The sequence below is a fragment of the Microtus oregoni genome, unplaced genomic scaffold (genome assembly GCF_018167655.1).
Source record: "Microtus oregoni isolate MIOR12 unplaced genomic scaffold, Mior012 000033F_ref0000390, whole genome shotgun sequence".
In the NCBI taxonomy this organism is placed as follows: domain Eukaryota; kingdom Metazoa; phylum Chordata; class Mammalia; order Rodentia; family Cricetidae; genus Microtus; species Microtus oregoni.
Window position 1 is genome coordinate 25,241,924 of NW_024543092.1, and position 21,374 is coordinate 25,263,297.

Genomic DNA, 21,374 nt, shown 5'->3' on the forward strand with positions numbered 1-21,374 from the left:
TGCCATCTCCTGCATGCTGTAGTCTGTTCAGATGGCCACCACTAGCTAAAGACACAATGGATTCCTTTCTTGTCCTTTTCTTTTTCTTTTCTTTTGCATGGCATCGAGATTTAAGTAGTGCTAGAAGGCTGGAAGCAAGAACCAGAATTTAGCACACTCTTCTTCCTGTGGACTAGTAAACAGTTTCTTGATGTGTACAAGTATGGCTACTTATCAGGCATATGATTCTTTCTGTAATTCTTAGAATGATTACCCTTTACCATGTGTCTAATAGCATGCAGTGAACCTAAATATTAACCTTTTTTCTTTTGAAAGAAAAGAAACCTATAAGAACAACAACAAAAAACCCTTTTGTTTTTGATACTTAATCTTTTTCGATTCAGGGTCACCTGGTTTTGTGATCTCTCTCTGCAGCCTCTGAATTTTGAAACTGCATGGCTGCAGGAAAACCTTATTGCGAAGGCCAACAGTAGATAAATGACATATTAGTTGTTTAATAAAATTCAAATAAGAAACTATTGAATTAAGACTTTGACTGGTGGTCTAATACAGTGCTTAAATAGGAGCAGTGGCCACTCCTTTGCTGCTGTTGGGGACTCTTGCACACCCCTTTCCCACTCTCCTCTGCTGCTGTTGGGGACTCTTGCACGCCCCTTTCCCACTCTCCTCTGCTGCTCTTGGGGACTCTTGCACACCCCTTTCCCACTCTCCTCTGCTGCTGTTGGGGACTCTCGTCACGCCCCCTTCCCACTGTTACACTCACTGTGATGTTTCTTGGCATTTTAAATGAGGAGGCTGCTTGTTTGTTTCCAGCCACCTGGCAGCTCAGACCCTAAATAATCACACAGAAATATATTATTTTAAACACTGCTTGGTCCATTAGCTCTAGCTTCTTATTAACTGACATTTATATCTTAATTTAACCCATTTCTAGTAATCTGTCTATCACCAGGTGGCTGTGACTTACCTGGTAAAGTTCCCAGCGTCTGTCTCGGGAGCAGGGTGGGGCTGCTACATGGATTCTCTCTGACTCCACCTGCTTTCTCCCAGCATTCAGTTTAGTTTTCGCTGCCTAGCTAAGTTCTACCCTGCTATAGATCCAAAGTAGTCCTTTAATAATCAACAGTATTCACAGCATACAGAGGGAATCCCACATCCCCAGAGTTTCTTATGATCAGGTTTCTTTTTCTGTTTGTTGATGTGTTGGAAATCTAATAGCTGTTATTGTTATTCCCCAACACCAGGATTTTCTTCTCTCTGTGTGTAGCTTTGGCTGTCCTGAACTCACTCTGTAGACCAAGCTGGTGTGAATTCTGTCTGCCTCTCTGCCTCCACCAGTCAGTGCTAACGTTGAGGTAATTCATTATTTTTCATGTGCTAAAGATGAATTTTATATTCTTTATTTCAGAGGACTGATTTGAATGGAAAGTATCATTCTGCCATGGTGGACTGAACTCATGTGAATGTTGACTCTTGGTTACTCCCCTTAAATATGTGAAAATAAAATAGACCAATGTTGTATAACTGAACTTGAAATAACTTAGATGTGCTGGAAACACGGGGGAATGCAAAGCCAGAGCCAGAAGGAGAGTGCTCTGAGCAAACCTGGTAGCCTGTAGGATATTTGGAGGGTCACAGAGCTGTAGAACAGGACTGGGTTGGGTTTAGAACTGAGAATCTTACTGTACAAGAATTAAAGAAAATAATTTTCTCCTTAAAGAAACAGGAAGGATTGTCTCCTATGAAAAAGGTGTATGAAAACTTGTGTGTGCCTTCAAGATTTTGTGTTGTTATTGTTGTAGAGGTATAGTATTAGCAGTGCGTTAATTCATAAAATATCCCTTGTCTGGTAGGTAGGGTGCTTAAAAGTAGGACTGTATTTGCTAAGCCAGCACTGTCCTGGTATGTTCGTCGTGTGGGGAGTGCAGGGTGAAGTGCAGGCTGGAGCAGTAGCTTTCTAGGCAGAAGGGGAGACTGGCCAAGAGGTATGGAAAAAGGCATGCAGGTCAAGAGCTGAAGGAAGGTAGGTTTTTAAATTGCAAAGCAAAGAGAGAATAAGTTTAGATTCAGTGGGATAAATAGGACAACAAAGCTCGCATTTTAGACTTTTTAGCCAAGCAGTAAACATAAGCCTTTCACACCTTCAAGTGTGGGATGGATCCCAGGCACCCACAGTATAGAACTGGAGTGGAATGTCCATCTTGATGAAGGGTAGAATTTGAAAACCATTTTTGTCAGGCAATTCATAGATGCAGAATCATAAAATTTTACATATTGAATTCATGAGGATTTAATCAGGGAATATAGCCACACAGAACTCTTTGAAAAAGTTAATATTAAAATAAATTAAAATGATTTTAGTGTCTTTGTTAATAGAATTTTAATCTTTTTCTTAGTGCTCAAGCTGACAGCGTTGACTGTTTCAGTGTTCTAGGGGATGCTGGAAGAGAATTGGTCTTTGATGGGAATGTTGAGCATCTTACTCTTCTGCTCTGGCTACAAACTTTAATATTTTATTTATTTAAGATTTACTTTGACTTTTACTTCTGAAAAACCATACTACTTTTTACACAGTGAGATTTACTTTTTAATTGACATAAAATAATAAATCTTTTCTCACATTTTCATACATTGTTTTTGTTGACCACACCTTGCTTCTGCTACCACTCCTATAATACAATCCCCATTCTATTTTCATGTCACATGTACACTGTTACACTCTCTCCCCACTCCCACGATTGCTTTTGTAGCCCTGCTGTCTACTCCTATATCTACCCATGCACATTTGCACGTACAAAAATTAAAATATGTGGTATTTGTCCTTTTGTGTCTGTTATTTGACAGTATAATTTCCAGTTCCACCCATTTTCCTGCAGATATTATTCTGTATGTATGTTCCACATTGCCTTATTCATTTGTGAGTTAATTAATACTCATTAGACTACTTCCATTTCCTACATAGTGAGTATAGTGCATCAGTAATTGGATGTACAGGCACCTATAGATGAGAGCTGAGGAGTGGGTTAGCCACATTGAAGGAAAGTCATAAAATCCCAAATAGTGAGCCTCTTTTCATTGAGTCACCTGCACCGGGCAGCCTCCTGGGAAGAGCAGCCCCACATTTCTGTTGTCTTGGGTTCATACTTAGCTCCAGGGACTTTGTGCTGTGGTGTTTGTCTGTCTCTCTGTCTGTAATTTGGAAATAGGTTATGAGAATGTTGCCTCTTGCACATTAACTTAGTATACTCTTTCTAAGAATGAGGTGTTTTTTTGACCTAAACCCATGAGTCAGCATGCTCAGGACGTTTCCGTTTCTGTTCCCTTTTGGTCAGTAACCCCAGTTGTTAGTATGCAGTCTAAGGTCACATACAATGGACTGTGTGTCTCTTATCTCTTTTAGTCTGGAACAGCTGTTTGTTAAATTGTCTCTGAGTACTACATATCAGTCACTTAATATAGTATATATTTCGGTTTGTATTTGTTTGATGTGCACTTTTAATTAAGTTCAAGTTATACATCCTTCAAATGATAGTCTGTCTGCCCCTGTAGTGTAAAGTGTATCATTATCACTATGTTCTGTAGTTACCTTATTGTGCAGTTGGCCACCAGAATTCCTCCCCATCCTGGCACAGTCTTTATTCCACTGAAGAACAATTCAGTATGCTACTTTGGACTTTGATGCCAAAGTTCAATGCTTGTAAGCATGCGCCATGACTCGAGCAGGAAGAGGACTCCTGTTAGAGCCTCTGCTCTAAATTCCATCACCCGTCCACTGTTTTCATTATGGAGACAGTGTGTTAGGTCTCAAATTGTCACCAAGGATGTCACTCAACTTCTGATCTCCTACCTCCTCCACCTCCTTAGTATTTACAGGCAGGCTTCACTTGCCCAGTTTTATTACTGGCATCACACTCAGGGCTCTTATATGTTAGGGAAGCACATTTTATGCTGTGTGCTTTAGTGAAGATAAGCCCAAAGAGTAGCAATCTAAGTCCTTTCCTACTGTTTTTTTTTTTTTTCTGGTGAAGAATAAATTTAACAGTACTTTTTATTAAGCATTCTTAATTGCTTTACCAAACCTGACCATGCCTAGATATCAGCTATTATAAACATGTAAATGTAGCACAGGACGCTGCTTATCTGCTTACATAGCCACCTCAAGGTAAAGAAGTCTTTGGATGGTAAAAACTTTGTGCCATTTCAGACTCTCTGGTTCTGCCATATGGGTCAGTAAAGTTACTTGAATTGATGATTTTTCTTATCTGGTGAGTTAATAGAGGAATAAAATGGTCAGGAAAAAATTTTCTCTAATGGAATTGCTAAGTTTGTCTCAAGTAAGTGATATCTGGGGGTCTTGGAACTTTATGTTTTGGGGAGGGAAATAATGGTGGGAAGGGTGGGGAAGGAGAGAAGAGAGCAGTTCTGTGGGAGCATCACAACCGTGAGTCTGACTGGATGCAGAGCTCTGCTTTGTGTTTTTATGAAATAAAATTCTGCTACATTTTCCAAAGCAGCAGATATATTTGTTAATCTTTAGCATGCTTTTAATTTGTAGAATAAAAATCCTTTCTGGAAACTTATTATTCTATTTTACAAGTCTATTAGGTCCTTCTGGAGAAATAGTTTTAATATAGTCTGTCAATAAGTTGTGCCATCTGGTGGTATTTTTGAAAATTACAGAAGGCAGGAAGCAAGCGCCTTCTACCTCAGCCTCCCAAGTGCTAGAATTTCAGGTTTGCATTACACATTGACAGAAATAATCTTGAAAAGAAGTAAAAACCAGAAATGAGTTTATCTTCTAGCTACTGTAGTAAGCATTCCCAACACATTTATTAACTTCTTTATATAGTTCCTAACTTAAACTGTTAGGGCTAGTCTGTTTGTCGGTCTGTCTGTCTCTCTCTCTCTCTAGTCATTTATTTATTTGGCTAGCTAGCTTTTATGCATAGTGTTCTGACTACATGTATGCCAACAGGCCAAAAGAGGGCATCAGATCTCTTTGCAGATGGTTGTAAGCCACCATGTGATTGCTGGGAATTGAACTCAGGACCTCTGGAAGAATAGCCAGTGGTCTTAACTGCTGAGCCATCTCTCCAGGTACAGGGCTAGTCTCTTAAAGGGGCTTCGCACTATTACTTAAACATCTTGTCTTCCTAGTTTCTAGCCCAGGATCCTGTACTTGGTAGGCCTGGCACATTATATTTGAGGGAGATTATAATCTTACAGATATGTATGTCTGTTGCTCTAAATGGACATGCCCCTTTGCATTGGGCCACAGATAATTGGAGTATTAAACTGTATGTGTAGCTTTCTGCTGAGAACTTAAATTCCTGTTGAATTTTGCTTCAAGTCTTCTATTTTCAACTTGTAGCCAGTCGGAAGATGATTCTGGGTCAGCATCAGGCTCTGGATCCGGCTCAAGTTCTGGCAGCAGCAGTGGTGGAAGCAGCAGCCAATCTGGGAGCAGCGACTCTGATTCTGGTTCTGACTCAGGAAGTCAGTCAGAGTCTGAGTCAGATACATCCCAAGAGAACAAAGTCCAAGCAAAACCACCAAAAGTCGATGGAGCCGAGGTAATTCAGTGTAAAGTAGGGTTCTTTTATTACTTTGGAAAAACTTACGCAGTTGACATCACAAGTAGAGTTTTGAGGAAAAAATAGACAGATTTATTTTTCATGAATCAGAAGCTGTGGCCATATACCTTAACTAACTGGCTTAAAAGAGAAGCAGATGGCTATAAAATACCTACATACAAGAGTGAAGCCTTGTCTGCCTCTTTAAGACAGAAGTTAAATTTTGTAACTGGAAAGAGTCATGGACTGAGAGTGTAGCTCAATTGTACAACCCTTGCCTGACATGCAGAAAACTCTGGATTTGGTTTCTAGCACCACAGACACCAAGGGGTAGAAACTGAGTTCTTGGACAGAAGTTGCCTAGTCAGGCTTCCATAGTCTGCCCTCAGGGGAGGCCCCGACAGTTCCTGGTAGGCTAGGATGAGGTTGGAAACAAGTGGATGGATCACTAAACGTGCATGCTGGTGCTCAGTACCAGTCCTGAAGAGCTAAGATGCTTGGGCCGGAAATTTAAATCATGTGCAGCTTTGTGGATGGGGAGTCCCCAGTCTACCATCACCCCCAAAACTGCTCAGCGACGTGGTTTATATTTTGACTTTGGCTTTTCACCTTCATCTAACACAGGCGAATGTCGGTAACCACACAGTGATTGAGAGTAATAGAGCACATTACCACTTAGTTTTGGAAAATAGCATTTGGAGCACCAAGAGCATGATGATTACTATATACAGAATCAACATGCCATACATTTCTCGTATTCACTTGGAGCCCTGCATTTTCTTTCATTGTTTTGCAGGAACACTGCATTTATATAATGAGTGAAGAAAATAATTTAGTTTGGGGGTGTAAATGTTTGAACTATAGTTTTCACTACATTTCAGTTCTCCCTGGTTTGTGTTTCTGGTACAGTTTTGGAAATCTAACCCTAGTATTCTGGCTGTTCAGAGATCGGCAATGCTTAAGAAGCAGCTGCCGCAGCCGCCGCATCCAGCTTCATCTAACAGTGGATCAGAAGAGGTGAGTTCACTGCCAGCTGCTGCTGAGAAGTAGACACAGCCGCTCACTAAATACAGGTGCTGTGCATGAATAGGAGGGGCCTGTGTTTAGATACAGTGTCACAGATTGGAGCGTACAGACATCTTTTTCTTTTATACCAATATTTTTACTTTGAGAGATTAATCAGAAATAATTAATGGGACCTTTATGTGCATTTGCTCATCATAGCAAAACAAAATAGCTAGGTTTGGTGGTACCAGCTTGCTGTCCCAGCTCTCAAGAGGGTGAAGCAAGGTAGATTCTAAGTTAGGGTTCACTGGCATATGAGCTTGAGACCAACCTACCATAACTAGGAAAATACTCTTTCAGGTTAAAAACTAAATAAACAAAAGCTGAAATTTCAGGAAATATTAAGTACAGTGAATTGGCATGGTGGTGTGTATCTGTAATCTTAGAATTTGCGAGGCTGAAGCAAAAGGGTCATGACTTGGAGGCCTTTTAGCGTCCCATCCCCAATATTTTGTATCCATATGTACAGCCACGCGTATTTCGGTGCATAAAGACATACTAATTCTGTACAAAATATGAGCTTGGATTTGTTTTCGTTTACTTTCTAGTACTATGATAAACACTGACCACGAGCCGCTTGGGGAGAAAGGGTTTATTTCATCTTATACCTTACTGTCTGTCCTGAAGGGAAGTCAGGAGGGGAATCTGGAGGCAGGGACTGAAGCAGAGGCCATGGAGAATGCTGCTTACTGGGTTCTCTTTAGGTGATAGCACATGTTCCTAGGCTAGTCCTACCATATCAGTTACTCGCCTGTAGGCAATCTAAGGGAAGTGTTCTTTTCTGAATTGAGGTCTAGTTTGTGACCAGTGCACCTATGTACCCATTCACATGGTGTCTTGATCTGAAGAATTCCCAGTTGGTTTGTGTTGTTAGAATTTGTTAATATTTAGTCTATATACAATATAGTACTATGTACATATCCTACTGTGGATTACTTTACTTTCTGTCAGTGTATGTATTTGTATATCTGGTGTCAATACACTTCTTAAATTTTATTTATTTATTTAACAAGATTTTTCCCATTCCTAGGCCTTGTGCATGGGGTGGTACTCTATTGACTGTCACCACGTCCCTCCCTCTGACATTCAGTGAGTGCACACACTGTAGTAGACAAAGGGTCTTGGAATGCCTGTTGCTTCACATTCAAAACCTTTGTGTTGGGAACATTCTAAACCTTTTCTATTGGCTACTTTAAAATTACTGATTATCATGAACTGTAGCTATCCTGCTGTGCAGGACAGCATCAAATTCTACTTACACAGCTGCACCCTGTACCCATTAACCATCTTTTTCAGCCCTCCTTGGCCCCTCTTAGGCTCTGAAACCACTTATTTTCTGTTTTTACTTTTCTGAAAGCAGCTTTTTAGCTTCTGTATGTGAGAACCTTATTTCACTTCAGCTGATACGCTCTGTCTTCATCTATGTTGGCTGCAAATGACTGCATTTCCTTATTTTGTGTGACTAAATAGTATTTCATTGTGTGTACATACCAAATTTTTTCATTTGTTTATCAATGGTTACATTTTATTTCATATTGGCTACTGAGTAACCCCAAATTATTGAAATATTATGTTAAGATAATAGACTTTAAAAGAATAAACATATTTTTATGTATTGACAAGAATACTTGAATGTTTCTTCAAATACATTTAAGAAAAAAAATGAATTCAAGATTTTATTGACTAATCTGCAATAGTAGTGAATGATGTCTAGGGTACTAGGTTTGAATCTTTACAAAATAGCGATGTTATTTTACTTTCTCAATTTCACTGTCTTAATTTGTAATAAAGATGCTTTTAATTACTTTAAGCTAATAAAATAAAACAACATGGAACAAAAAGAAGGCTTTACAGGTATTAGCACAATGAATGTCTAACTAGCATAGCAAGTGAAACTCTGCTAAGTCGGTTAGATTAGAGTGTGAGTAACTGCCACTGCCCTTGTTTCTCTGTAGGATTCCTCTAGCAGCGAAGACTCTGATGGCTCCTCCAGTGAGGTCAAGAGGAAAAAACATAACGAGTATGTGACTTGGTTCAATTGGGAAATACTATGGTGTTGTATTTCTTCTTTGTAAATTTTCTTTCCAAAAGTAGTTTCTAAAATTCTTAGCTCATGGTATTTTTGAAGTTAATTTAGACTACCGCCTAAACATTTGCTTTCTGTAACCATTTGAGGTCTATTTTATACCAGTTCTTTTATTGTTGTAACCTATCCATCCCTATATATTTGTAGATTAAAGATCAACTTTAAGTGATCAAAATACTACTTTCCAAATATTTCTAAACTTGGGAGGAAAGCACGTAAGATTGTAGGATGATGGATTGATGTGGTTGTGGTGTGAATTATTACCCATACATTTCATCTACACTTGAATTCACTTCCTTCTGCAGCACCCACTTAGAAAGTTGTTATAACTGCCTTTTGCCTCAGTCCCGCAAGTTGTAAGATTACAGACATACACTACCATGCCAGTTCATCTTGTTTACTATTTCTCACAGTTTTTGAATGTTTATAATCTTAAGATTCATACTTAGTTTATGGAAATTCTGTTTTTGTGTCTTTGGATCTCCTGTGTTTCTCTCCTCTGTCTCTCATAGGCATGCCCATTACTAGGTGTATTTTGTATAATGTAGTTTGACTCTGTAAATCTTACTGTGTTGTGTTTTATCTTTGTTTTGATGTGTGCATTGTATCTGATTTCCCCGATCTGTTTTATGGATTTGTGTGATCAAACACGAGGCTGCACACATGCCGGAAGAGCATTGAGCTGCCCTGTGTTCGGGTTTTCAGTGAAAACTCTGATGTAGTCTCAACTCTGGTGCCTTCTCGCCTGCTTAAATCTTTTGTCGAGCTGTTCATTTTGCAATTAGCATGGATTTGAGCCCATAATAACAGTAATTTGGGCTGATGTGTGATCTTGATTGAGTATAAAATTTTTTTCCATGTGTCCTACATAAGGCTCCTTTTAGGATCCATGCTCTTAAAAAGACCCAAAGATCAAAATAATTGGCTTCTATGTTGCTTCATGGTCTGATTTTATGTGTGTCTGGTCATAGTCACAATTTATGTAGCGTATATCAAGCAGTGGAACAAAAACATTACTTGAATTAGGGTATAGTACAGGTTGTATATTGTTACCATATGCTTGTGGCCAGAGATGTTTGAGGTTTTAGAATTTAGCAAATTTAGTAGTATTTGCATATACTTTACCTCTTGGTTACCTGAAACCTAAACTTCAAACTCCTAAAATCTTAAATCTGAATCTTTTCAAAAGTTTCAAGATTTTAGATTTTCTTATTAAGGATGCCCAAGTATAAGAATCTAATATGTATCCTTCATCTGAGCTTTATATAATAATTGCAAAATATTACCAAGTAGTCCCAATATTTTTCTATGCATGTTGATTGAAAAGAAACTAGACTAAAATAAGAAAGATAAACGTTATTATTTATTAAAAATTGGTTTAGTTGTACTGTTGGGGTGGCTTAGTGTCTGTTTTATATTCTTCTATAATGAAGTTTTGTTTTCATAGAGGAAACATACTATTATCTAAAAATCAGTTACGGACTAAAAGATGTCTCAGCAATTAAGAGTCCTGGCTGCTTTTCCAGAGGACAATGGTTTAGTTCCCAATAACCACCCATGTGGTGGCGAGCAGCAGTCTGCAGTTCCAGACTCAGGAATCTGACGTGCCATTCTGGCCTCTGTGGTGCACAGACATACATGCAGACAGAACGCCCATGCACATAAGAGGATAGGATTTTTTATTCTTTTTTCAGCCCGTAAGTTGTTTGTTGTGTTTAAGTTCACTGCAGTGCAGGCTACTCTCCTGGAGAAGGGTCATCCCGTGTGTGGGTGCTCAAAGTCCTAACTCCCTCGTGTGCAGACAAAACAAAGCACTGCAGGTGTGGGCTCCACTGAGCCGCCCCGCGATGCACGTGGCGAATGCAGCACAGCGTGACTGGATGACCTAGACCTCACCGTGCTGAGCCACTGCTGCTGCACAGGAAGGATGTGCTTTTTAGAAATTACAGTCTCTGAAAAATCAAAATGAGCGGGGCTAGAATCCCTTTTGTTGTTTAAAGAACAGTATAGTATACAAACTTGTAACTGTTCATGTAGTATTCTTTCATTTGAGGTTTAAATGATGAGTAAACCTTCGTGGTGTTACAAGAGAAATCTTCACAAAGTACTTCTCATTGTTACTCTACTGGGATTTATTATTTTCCAGTGTGGCTCAAAGCAGTAGTTTTCTTTAGATTCAATGGAATAGAATTTAGTTTTGATCATGTTTGTATTTTAGTAATGTTATGATTAATACCTAAATAAAAATGTTTTATATACAGTGAAGATTGGCAGATGTCTGGCTCAGGATCCCCATCTCAATCTGGTTCAGATTCAGAATCTGAAGACGAGAGAGAGAAAAGCAGCTGTGATGAGACAGAATCTGATTATGAGCCAAAAAACAAAGTCAAAAGCAGGAAACCTCAGAGCAGGTAAAAATAGTAGCCTGTCATTTAGAGAAGGGCTTCCTCTTTTTGTTTTTGGTATAGTTTCTTAAAATTTTTTTATGCTAGTGTTTCTGTAAACACTTGCTTTTCCTCTTTCCTTTCTCCAGATCTAAGTCAAAAAATGGAAAAAAAATTCTTGGACAAAAAAAGAGACAGATTGATTCGTCTGAAGATGAGGATGATGAGGATTATGATAATGATAAACGAAGCTCTCGCCGCCAAGCCACGGTCAATGTGAGCTACAAGGAAGATGAAGACATGAAAACAGACTCTGATGACCTGCTGGAAGTCTGTGGAGAGGATGTTCCTCAACCTGAGGAGGAGGAGTTTGAAACAATAGAAAGGTTTATGGATTGCAGATTTGGGAGGAGAGGAGGTATGGTTGCAAAAAGGTTTGCTTATGCAAATATTTACCAAAGGACAGTATTTCCTAAAGACTTTCTTGTGTGGAAAGCAAAGAAAGTGAATTTTCATCTATTTTATTTATTTGCTTCAAGTATACAATACATTGCTTGGCCCATGTGTCTTTGAAAATGTCCCTATTACACAGTCTTTGTTAGGTAGTGGGAAGGTTTTTAACTTAATAGATTTATGTTTTTCTTACGTTTTAAATCATTTGTTTCTCTTTATATGCTTTCAACCTAAAGAAATTTTTTTTTTCGGACAGTCTCCCCGTCCCCCACTGTCTTGAATATATACGGGCTTCTTATTACTTAATGTAACTGGAAAGTAAAATAATTAAAATAGCAGTTTGCAAATATTACTTACTGTACGTTAATGGGTGCATTGTTGAGTATCTCACTCTATTTTGAAAAATTGGTTTTCCTTAATTAAAAAAAATTGCATTTATTTAGTATATGCGCATGTGTATGGGTCTGCGGTGCCCAGAGGACAACTTGTATGAGTTGGTTCCTTCTGTCATGTGAGTCCTGGGGGTAGAACATTGGTTATCAAGCTTGAGAGCAAGAGCTTCTGCCTGAGGAGCCCCTGCTTTCCCTATTTTTAAAGCTCAAGAGAACGAAGAATTGAGCTAGATAAATCTTCACTTCAAAATGTTGAGTCTCCTTTATTTCTGTGTGATATAATTTCCCATATTTTTTTTTATATTTTAATAGTTTGTTTACCTAATGAGTAGCTTTATACACACACTCTTGAAACTTCGTATTTGAAAGAAAATGACCCTGTAACAGAATTACATGGATTTTTCTTTTGCCTTTAGCTACTGGTGCTACTACAACCATTTATGCTGTTGAAGCAGATGGTGACCCCAATGCAGGATTTGAAAAAAACAAAGAGCCAGGAGACATACAGTATTTAATTAAATGGAAAGGATGGTCACACATTCACAACACTTGGGAGACAGAAGAAACCCTCAAGCAGCAGAATGTTAGAGGGATGAAAAAATTGGATAATTATAAGAAAAAAGATCAGGAAACAAAAAGATGGTAAAAAAATTTTTTTTAAAATAGTTGAAGATTACAATTAACTAAGCTTTTTGGTATTAAGAAATATGTAACTAAGAATAAAATGACAGCCTGAAATATTTTATAGTCTTTATTATTTTATCTCAGGGTGAATGTTTTAGGAATATTCAGGTTTGAATTTGTCTTTTATAAGAATCACACAGTTTTATACTACTACGAATTTGTAAATTTGAAAACTAGTGATGTTGGTCAGGGCGTAAGCTTAGTATTAGAGTGCTTACCTATAGTGTGCCAGGCCCTGAGTTCATCCCTAGCCTTGCCAAAGGGAAAGAAACTACTAATAAAGTCTTTTGTCCCTGTTTTTGTGTCCTCATTGTTTAGACTTGGTTTCCAGCATTAAAGGGCACAATGGGAACTTGTCTAAGAGTAACTGTCAGCAAGATGAAGTTGTTTAGAGGAAAATCTGAAGTCTGTTGTTGCTTTAACATTTTTCAGGCTGAAAAATGCTTCTCCCGAAGATGTGGAATATTATAATTGTCAGCAAGAACTTACAGATGATCTACACAAACAGTATCAGATAGTGGAGCGTATAATTGGTTAGTAGTTAAATAAATTTGATAAATGTTATCTGTGTTTTTGAGGTGGGATCTCATTATGTTGCCAATGATGGTCTCAATCTCAGAATTCTTGTACCTCAGCTTCTTGAGCAGCTGGGATTGCAAATGTATACTCCCAAACCTACCTTCAGACTTACCTGTGCTTGAAGTCATGTAAGCAAACATCAGAAGTTTACTGTTTACTCATAAAATGCAGTAGCTTGGTCTTACCAAAATAAAGTATTGCAATGTAGATGACTTAATTTTCATTTATGTAGCCTTTACTGAGTATGCCTCTCATGTAATTAAATATAAATACAATGAATACCTGATTCATCTCACAGCTCATTCCAATCAAAAATCAGCAGCTGGTCTTCCTGATTATTATTGCAAATGGCAGGGGCTTCCATACTCAGAGTGCAGCTGGGAGGATGGAGCTCTCATTTCCAAAAAGTTTCAGACGTGCATCGATGAATATTTTAGCAGGAATCAGTCAAAAACTACTCCTTTTAAAGATTGCAAAGTGAGTACTGACCTTTTTAGTGAATGTGAATGTGTGTGTTACAAGCCTATATGGAGATATTCCTTTTAGAGAAACCGAGATTCCTCAAGTGGCATTTGTTTAAAATATGGTAAATGGTGGTAAGGATGATGTTGTGGGGAGGCTGAGCAGAGATCATTCCCCTTGCCGTTGGAAGGGTATGTTTGGGTGCAAAGCAGCAAATCCTGCTCTGGGAAGCGAGCCTGGAGTTGCACATGCTCATGAGAAACTATCTAGGACTACCTTCCCGGGACTTTTGAAGCTTAAATAGTTTACATGAAAATTAGTCTTAGTTTAGTTTTAAGTTTACATACTACTTTATTACATTGGAGCAATGGTGATGCATGAATGTGACATTCCTTCCTTGGCCTGTGTATATATGGGAACTGAATTCCCTTAGTAATTTTTTTGTTCCTTAAAAAAAAAAAACAACAAAAAAAGGAAGGTGAAATATTTTACTTTGCATTCTTGCTGGAATCAGAGAGTTGCCATGTACAAATGAATTATCAGATACATACATATTTTTGTTCTGTTTGAGTACTGGCATTTCCAGGAGATGTGGAATATTATTGCCAGCAAGAATTTAGAGGTGAGCTGGGCAGTGGTGGCACACGCCTTTAATCCCAGCACTCAGGAGGCAGAGGCAGGCGGATCTCTGTGAGTTCGAGTCAGCCTGGTCTACAAGAGCTAGTTCCAGACAGGCTCCAAAGCTATAGAGAAACCCTGTCTCGAAAAACCAAAAAGAAAAAAAAAAAAGAAGTTAGAGGTGATGTACAGAAACGCTATCAGATAGTGGAGCGTATGATTGGTTAGTAGTAGATTTGATGAAACTGTTTTCTGATTTTTGAGCTGGATTCTGTTATCTTACCCATGTTCACTTGAGGATTCTCATGCCTCATGTTTTGTCTCATCTATTGAGTAGGAGGGTTATGGGTGTATACCATTGTGCTTGGCTTCCCAGGCATTTTGAATCATGGAACCTCTGAAATGAATGATTTGAAATAAATGTTAATGCTTATGATGAAAGATAGGCTAAATGGACATTTATCTTTTTTTGCATGATTTCTTATATTAAGTAATTCTACGTATTAATGATGTTTATTCTGATCAAAGGTATTGAAACAAAGACCAAGATTTGTAGCTCTGAAGAAGCAACCATCCTATATTGGAGGACATGAGGGTTTAGAATTGAGAGACTATCAGCTGAATGGTTTAAATTGGCTTGCTCACTCTTGGTGCAAGTAAGTATATTCTGAGTTATGTATTTACAATGAGAGAGTGAGACTTCCCCCTTCCATTTCTTTATAGGTTACCAGGTTCTTCCTTTAAAGGTTAACTCACTTGTCAGTGTTCTCCAATAACCACCTAGAGGCATCAGAGATTTCCACAGCCTGAAACACAGTAACAAAGCAGGTCAATGAATACATTGTTGATAAGTTACTTTCTTCCTTTAATTTCTCAATCTGTTTAAGGATGTCCTTTAGTTGTTTTTCCCCGTTGGTTTTGAGGCAGGGTCTCATGGTCCTAGCCAAGGATGATCCTCCTGTTTCATCTCAGGTGCTAGGTCTGGACTATAGGGGTTCATCACCTGGATGTACATATAGATTGTTTCTGCTTAGTATCCTATGCCTCCTTCACAAGGCACAGAAAACTGCAGTTGGTAAAGGCACAGGGAGCCAGTTCCCTTACTGATGTCGCATTGCACAGAGTTGGTAATGAGGAAGGACATGGGAGGTTTATTGGTGCACCAGAGAAACAGGAGGAGTAAGAATTATATGTTTTTATAAGTACATAATTTAGGGATGATTTCTGCTAATAAAGTCTGAGTTTAACTTATTTGAAATGTTTTTATTCAACTGGAAAATTTGTTTATGTTTTCACCTATGCCCTTCCTGGAGTATTTCTTCATACCCTAGTTTTTTCTAAGAACCACTCAGTTACTGACTCTCCCGTCTCCCGTTGCTCCTGTCTTGAGTCCACACCTTTTTAGGTTCATTTTAGCTTTTGTTCTTCCTCAGTCTTTTTACATCTAACATATCTGTGGTCTACTACTGGTAGAAGAATTGTAATATCGTCTTTTTAATGAGCTAAGAGTGTTAGTTATTCATTTTATGTTTCCTATAATGTTAGTGATACTTGTATTTATCATTGTATGTTGCTTATGGAGATGTTACATAAAATACTAGAGTTTCAGTGTATACACGTCATATAAACGGGAGCATATGGTATAACAGTTCTTTATTAATTTAGACCTTTGTGCATACATGGTTTTTTGTTTTTAATTTTGTAGAGGAAATAGTTGCATACTTGCTGATGAAATGGGACTTGGAAAGACAATACAGACGATCTCATTTTTGAACTATTTGTTTCATGAGCACCAACTGTATGGACCTTTTCTATTAGTTGTACCACTCTCCACTCTCACTTCCTGGCAAAGAGAGATTCAGACATGGGCGTCTCAGATGAATGCGGTGGTTTATTTAGGTGACATTAACAGCAGAAATATGGTAAGTTTTTTTCCTATAAGCTTAGAAGGATAGACATTTATCTTTGAGTATAAGTGTTTTATCTTTTTATGTTTGGTCTCCATAGTTTTAATTCTAACATGTAATTTGCTACAAACAAGTGCCTATCACATGGCTAATTGGTTATAATAAAAATGAAGTTGTGGGGCTGTGAGATGACAGGGGGTAAAGGTGATTGCCACCCAGCCTGACAGCACCCGCGGGGTTAGAGAGCGACTCCCTTAAATTGTCCTCTGGCCTCCACACATCCAGCTGTACAAGCACAATAAATAAATACAATGAATTTAAAAATCATTCCTGGTTCAGGTATAGTTATATATATATATAGTTGATATGTATTCTCTCTATCCACAAACACACACAAAACTGTTATCTTTTTGTGAGGTCCAAGCTGTCTTTGAACTCCCAGTTCTTTGTCGTAGCATCTCGTGCTCTAGCATTGTAGGCCTGTGCCACATGCACACATGGACATTTGTGAATATATACAAATTACAGTTTTTTCTTGTGAAAAATTTCAAATATTGATGAATAGTTTGCAGGCTGCATTGAACATCCTGTATGCCCATCTCAAGGTTTGCCATGGTAGCTGGTGCTGATCTTATTTCATCTTCCTTGCAATTATGTCATATTTCATCCAAAATGTTTCTTGTCTTTGGTTATTTTTGCTTTTTGACTCTTTTGGGAGCCTGCCACGCAGCTCCCAGATAAATCACACGTAGACTTTCTCTTACTCACAAATGTTCAATTTAGCTTGGCTTGTTAACTAGCCAACTTTTCTTAACTTATCCTGTCTATGTTTTGCCTCTGGACTTTTATCTTTCTCTTTTTCTGCATTCCTTTCTATACTTCTTACTCTGTGGCTGCTGTATAGCTGGGTGGCCGAACCTCCTCTTCATCCTGCTCTTTTATATTTTTCTTCCCAGATTTCTCTCTGCCTGCCAGCCCTGTCTTCCTTTCTCCTGTCTCACTATTGACTGTTCAGTTCTTTATTAGACCATCAGGTGTTTTAGACAGGCAGAGTAACAGAGCTTCACAGAGTTAAACAGATGCAACAGGAAAGATTGCAGCACATCTTTGCATCATTAAATGTTCCACAGCACAAACAAATGTAACACATATGAAAATAATATTCTGTAGTATTTACTAATTGTGAGTTGTTTCACCAAATGTGAGAACTTTAGTGAAGGGAATGTAATAAAATTAGATTTGCTCCATTTAATAAAAGATTTTAGTTCAGCATACCTAATGTTGGCTTTTATAAATAGTTACTTTTATTACATATATCTTTTTGTGTATATTTTAAATGACTTAATTCATTTTAGATATTAAGTAGAAATACAATTCACTTGGTGATTCTCTTATATTTGTCCTTAAAATTTCATAATAGATAAGAACTCATGAATGGATGCATCCCCAGACCAAACGATTAAAATTTAATATACTTTTAACAACCTATGAAATTTTATTGAAGGATAAGGTATGTATTACTTGTGTTAGTATTTTCTGTTTAGTGTCATTTTTCCTGTTTCATGTTTTGTGGTCAGAATGAAAGGTTATTTAAGTCTTAGAGCAGGTCTGGAAACTGTAACCTTGGGACTTTTATTTTTTAAATGACCCTTGAGCTGAGAATGAGTTTTACATTTTAAAAAGATTTTAAAGGAGTTCCTTAAAGGATTGTGTTGAAATGATGTGACAGCACATTGGTCTGCAAAGTCTAAAATAGCTCTCATCTCTTATTTTAGAGAAGGTTCACCAGTTCTTACTGCAGTTTATCCGTTATTGTCGGTTCATTCCTGTTCCTGTGCACAGAACATTGACCCCAGCAGCACAGGGGAGGCTATGTCTGTCTGTCTGTCTGTCAGCACACAAGTTCAGGCAGAGACTCGTGGTTGAAAGCATGGTGCTTTCAGGTCCATGTTCGGTTAGCATTCATAAACAGTACAGAATCAGCCGCTCAGGGGTGGGGCCCCCTTTGGTGTCCTGAGCACTGTTGTAGTAATAAGTCATCAAGATAAGCCAATACCCCATCTCATCCAAACAGTTCCTCAGCTGAGGCTTCATTTCTCGGTGATTCTAGACTGTATCCTGTTAACCAGGACATTGTCTAACAGTGGTAGTGAAACTTATATCAGATGCTTTATAGCTGTTGTCTCATTGAATTCTTGCATGTTTATATCTGCTGTTTCTACTTGATCGAAAAGTCAGTTCTCAAAGAACATCCTGAACTTGTCTATGTCACACAGCTATTGATAGCAGGATCAGGCTTGTCTCTCAAGTTTCAAGAGGCCTAAGTTTATGTATTAAAAACTTGCTGTTTACAGAAGTCATGTGATTAACGCTTGAAACATGACCGTTTGAAGTTGACATTCTTAGAGACCGTCTTTGAACTTGGGCTAAAAATCTTGTATAAACTTTTGCAATGGTAGTATAGGCTTCCTTCCCTTTTGCTCATTGTATAAGCTAATACAGATTAATATTCTCCATTTTCTATTGGTTAAATTAGTCTTATCTGGTAAAAAATTTTGTATGGTAAGATACTTGATTTGAGGATTACAGTTAAGTTTGTTTTTTTTTGTGTTCTTTAAGGTAGGAATTTTCTGTTTGGCCCTATCTGTCCTGGAAGTGACTCTGTAGATCAGACTGCCTTGAACTCAGAAATCTATCTGTTGAGTGCTGAGATCAAAGGCGTATGCTACCACACAGCAAAATATTTTTTATTTAAAAGTGATAGTTTCTAATTTTATTTATTCATTTACTTATTTTTGATTTTTTTTGAAACAGGGTTTATCTTTGTAATAGCCCTGTCTGTCCTGGAACTCTGTAGACCTGCCTGGCCTCTAACTCAGAGATCCTCCTGCCTCTGCCTCCCAAGTTATTGGATTAAAGGTGTATGGTACCACAGCCTGGTTTAGTTTCTAATTTTGATTCGCCTTGTTTAGCATGTTGAATTCAAATCAAATGAAAACGTTAAATTTGCATTCTTATTTCTCTAATTATTAACTATTCTTTTGTTCATTTTAAGGCATTCCTTGGTGGTCTAAATTGGGCATTTATAGGTGTTGATGAAGCACATCGATTAAAAAATGATGATTCCCTGCTGTATAAAACTTTAATTGATTTCAAATCTAATCATCGTCTTCTTATCACTGGAACTCCTCTACAAAACTCCCTGAAAGAGCTCTGGTCATTGCTACATTTCATTATGCCAGAAAAGTAAGACAACCTGGGAAAAACATAGATTTATATAATTAGATTCAGTTGGGAAATCATTTAGGGAATCAAGTTAGTGATTTAAATGACATTGGGTCCACATCATTAAAGCTGAAAAAAAATGGGGTGGAATAATTTTTGAATTTGTAATTTGAATTTTTAAATTCTTATTAGACATAAGCTGCTGTATATACATTAAAATTTTATGTGCATGAATTTTGCTGTATGTATGTGCACCATGTCCATACAGTGCCTGAGGAGGCCAGAAGAGGGGGTTGATTTCTCGGCAAGTACAGTTATAGAACTTGAATGAGCTGCCATGTGGAGTCTAGGAATGGACCCCAGTTCTCCTTCAGAGCCTCCACGTTCTCTGAACGATTGTGTCCTCTCTTTAGCCCAAAACATTTTAATTGATCTGGCACATGTGCAATATATGGCTTGCTTGGAAAACTAGAAAGCTATTGTTCTTTAATATTTAATAGTGTCAGTTTCAGTACCCGTAGAGTGTGTTAGTGATCTGACTTTACAAGTGACAACTAGGATAGAAAAGGCTAAATAATTGGTCACAGACACATTTCTTTTTCTCAGTAGGCCTTGAACTTTACATGGTATTTTTGAGAAATATTTTAGTGACAACTATTTGTATTCTTGAATATAATCCAAGAATAGTCACTATAACTTTATTCATATATATGTGTGTGTGTGTGTGTGATTTACAACTTACAAAAATATGTATTTAATCTTTTTGGTACAGTTCTGCACGATGAGCCTCATAGATCACACAGGCTAGGGAAGCAGTTTCATGAGCTACTATATCTTCCAGCCCTTGTTTAGAGGTAGGGACTCCCTAGGTTGCTCAGGTTAGCCTTGTATGCATTCTGTATCTTTGGTTGGATCATACATACTCATATATGCATATAGATACATATATACATGTACACTCACAAATATTTTTATATGTCAATGTATGTATAGGAGGGACTTTTTGGGTGGGAGACTTTCAGAGTTGATTCATTTTTGCTCTAACATTTGCTAATTTCAATAACTCTTCTTTAAATTTTTTAGGTTTTCTTCATGGGAAGATTTTGAAGAAGAACATGGTAAAGGCAGAGAATATGGTTATGCAAGCCTTCACAAGGAGCTTGAGCCATTTCTGTTACGCAGAGTTAAGAAAGATGTGGAAAAATCTCTTCCTGCCAAGGTTGAGCAAATTTTAAGGATGGAAATGAGTGCTTTACAGAAACAATATTACAAGTAAGCTGAGTCCAGACCTCCGTTCAGAACCAACTGCTGTGGGCCACACTTCAGCTTTAGAATAAGTGCATTCTGAGTCCAGACCTCCATTCAGAACCAACTGTTGTGGGCCACACCTTCAGCTTTAGAATAAGTGCATTTTGAGGCTACTTAGCAGGCAGCTTTAATGATGGGTCCAAGATTAAATCATTGTCTTCAAAGGTTTGTGTATGAGCTTTGTGTGCATGGATGTATGTGTATCATGTACATGCCTGGTGCCTAGAGGCCAGAATACTGCATAGGATCTGTTGGAACTTGAGTTACAGATATGGGTGAACTTCTGTGTGCGTTCTGAGAACTGAACTCAGGTCCTCTGCAAGGGTAGCAACTGCTCTTAACCACTGAACCATCTCTAGCCTCTGGGCCACATTCTTCACACATCATTGTGTGCTCTCCTAGGGTTCAATAGCCTCATGTGTTCTAGTAATTGTGGTAATTGACAGCGGTAAAGAAATGAGACAAAATTTTAAACCATTTTTCTTTAAAAAAAAAACATAAACAAGTCTTATTTTGTGTAAATTTTTTGTTAAATTTATTTAGTGACTTTTCAAAGAATAAAAACAAAAGTATGTCCTAACATCTATTGAAATATTTACAACTATTTGGAATCTTAAACAGTTAAATTGAAGGTGTTA

General features: G+C 37.8%; 1 protein-coding gene across 4 annotated transcripts in view; it reads left to right on the forward strand.

Moving 5' to 3' along the window:
• Chd1 (chromodomain helicase DNA binding protein 1) overlaps positions 1 to 21,374 on the forward strand; it is a 70,662-nt gene that overhangs the window by 12,780 nt on the left and 36,508 nt on the right. For 3 of the 4 annotated variants that reach the window (XM_041680025.1, XM_041680026.1, XM_041680027.1), the window contains exons 3-15: positions 5,372 to 5,573; positions 6,483 to 6,590; positions 8,594 to 8,658; positions 10,986 to 11,135; positions 11,258 to 11,526; positions 12,370 to 12,595; positions 13,070 to 13,170; positions 13,515 to 13,693; positions 14,825 to 14,952; positions 16,002 to 16,218; positions 17,624 to 17,713; positions 19,259 to 19,449; positions 20,512 to 20,700. In XM_041680025.1, coding sequence (XP_041535959.1) covers positions 5,372 to 5,573; positions 6,483 to 6,590; positions 8,594 to 8,658; positions 10,986 to 11,135; positions 11,258 to 11,526; positions 12,370 to 12,595; positions 13,070 to 13,170; positions 13,515 to 13,693; positions 14,825 to 14,952; positions 16,002 to 16,218; positions 17,624 to 17,713; positions 19,259 to 19,449; positions 20,512 to 20,700 — 2,115 coding nt within the window. The remainder of the gene's footprint in view (positions 1 to 5,371; positions 5,574 to 6,482; positions 6,591 to 8,593; positions 8,659 to 10,985; positions 11,136 to 11,257; positions 11,527 to 12,369; positions 12,596 to 13,069; positions 13,171 to 13,514; positions 13,694 to 14,824; positions 14,953 to 16,001; positions 16,219 to 17,623; positions 17,714 to 19,258; positions 19,450 to 20,511; positions 20,701 to 21,374) is intronic. The other variant, XM_041680028.1, reaches the window with a different exon arrangement.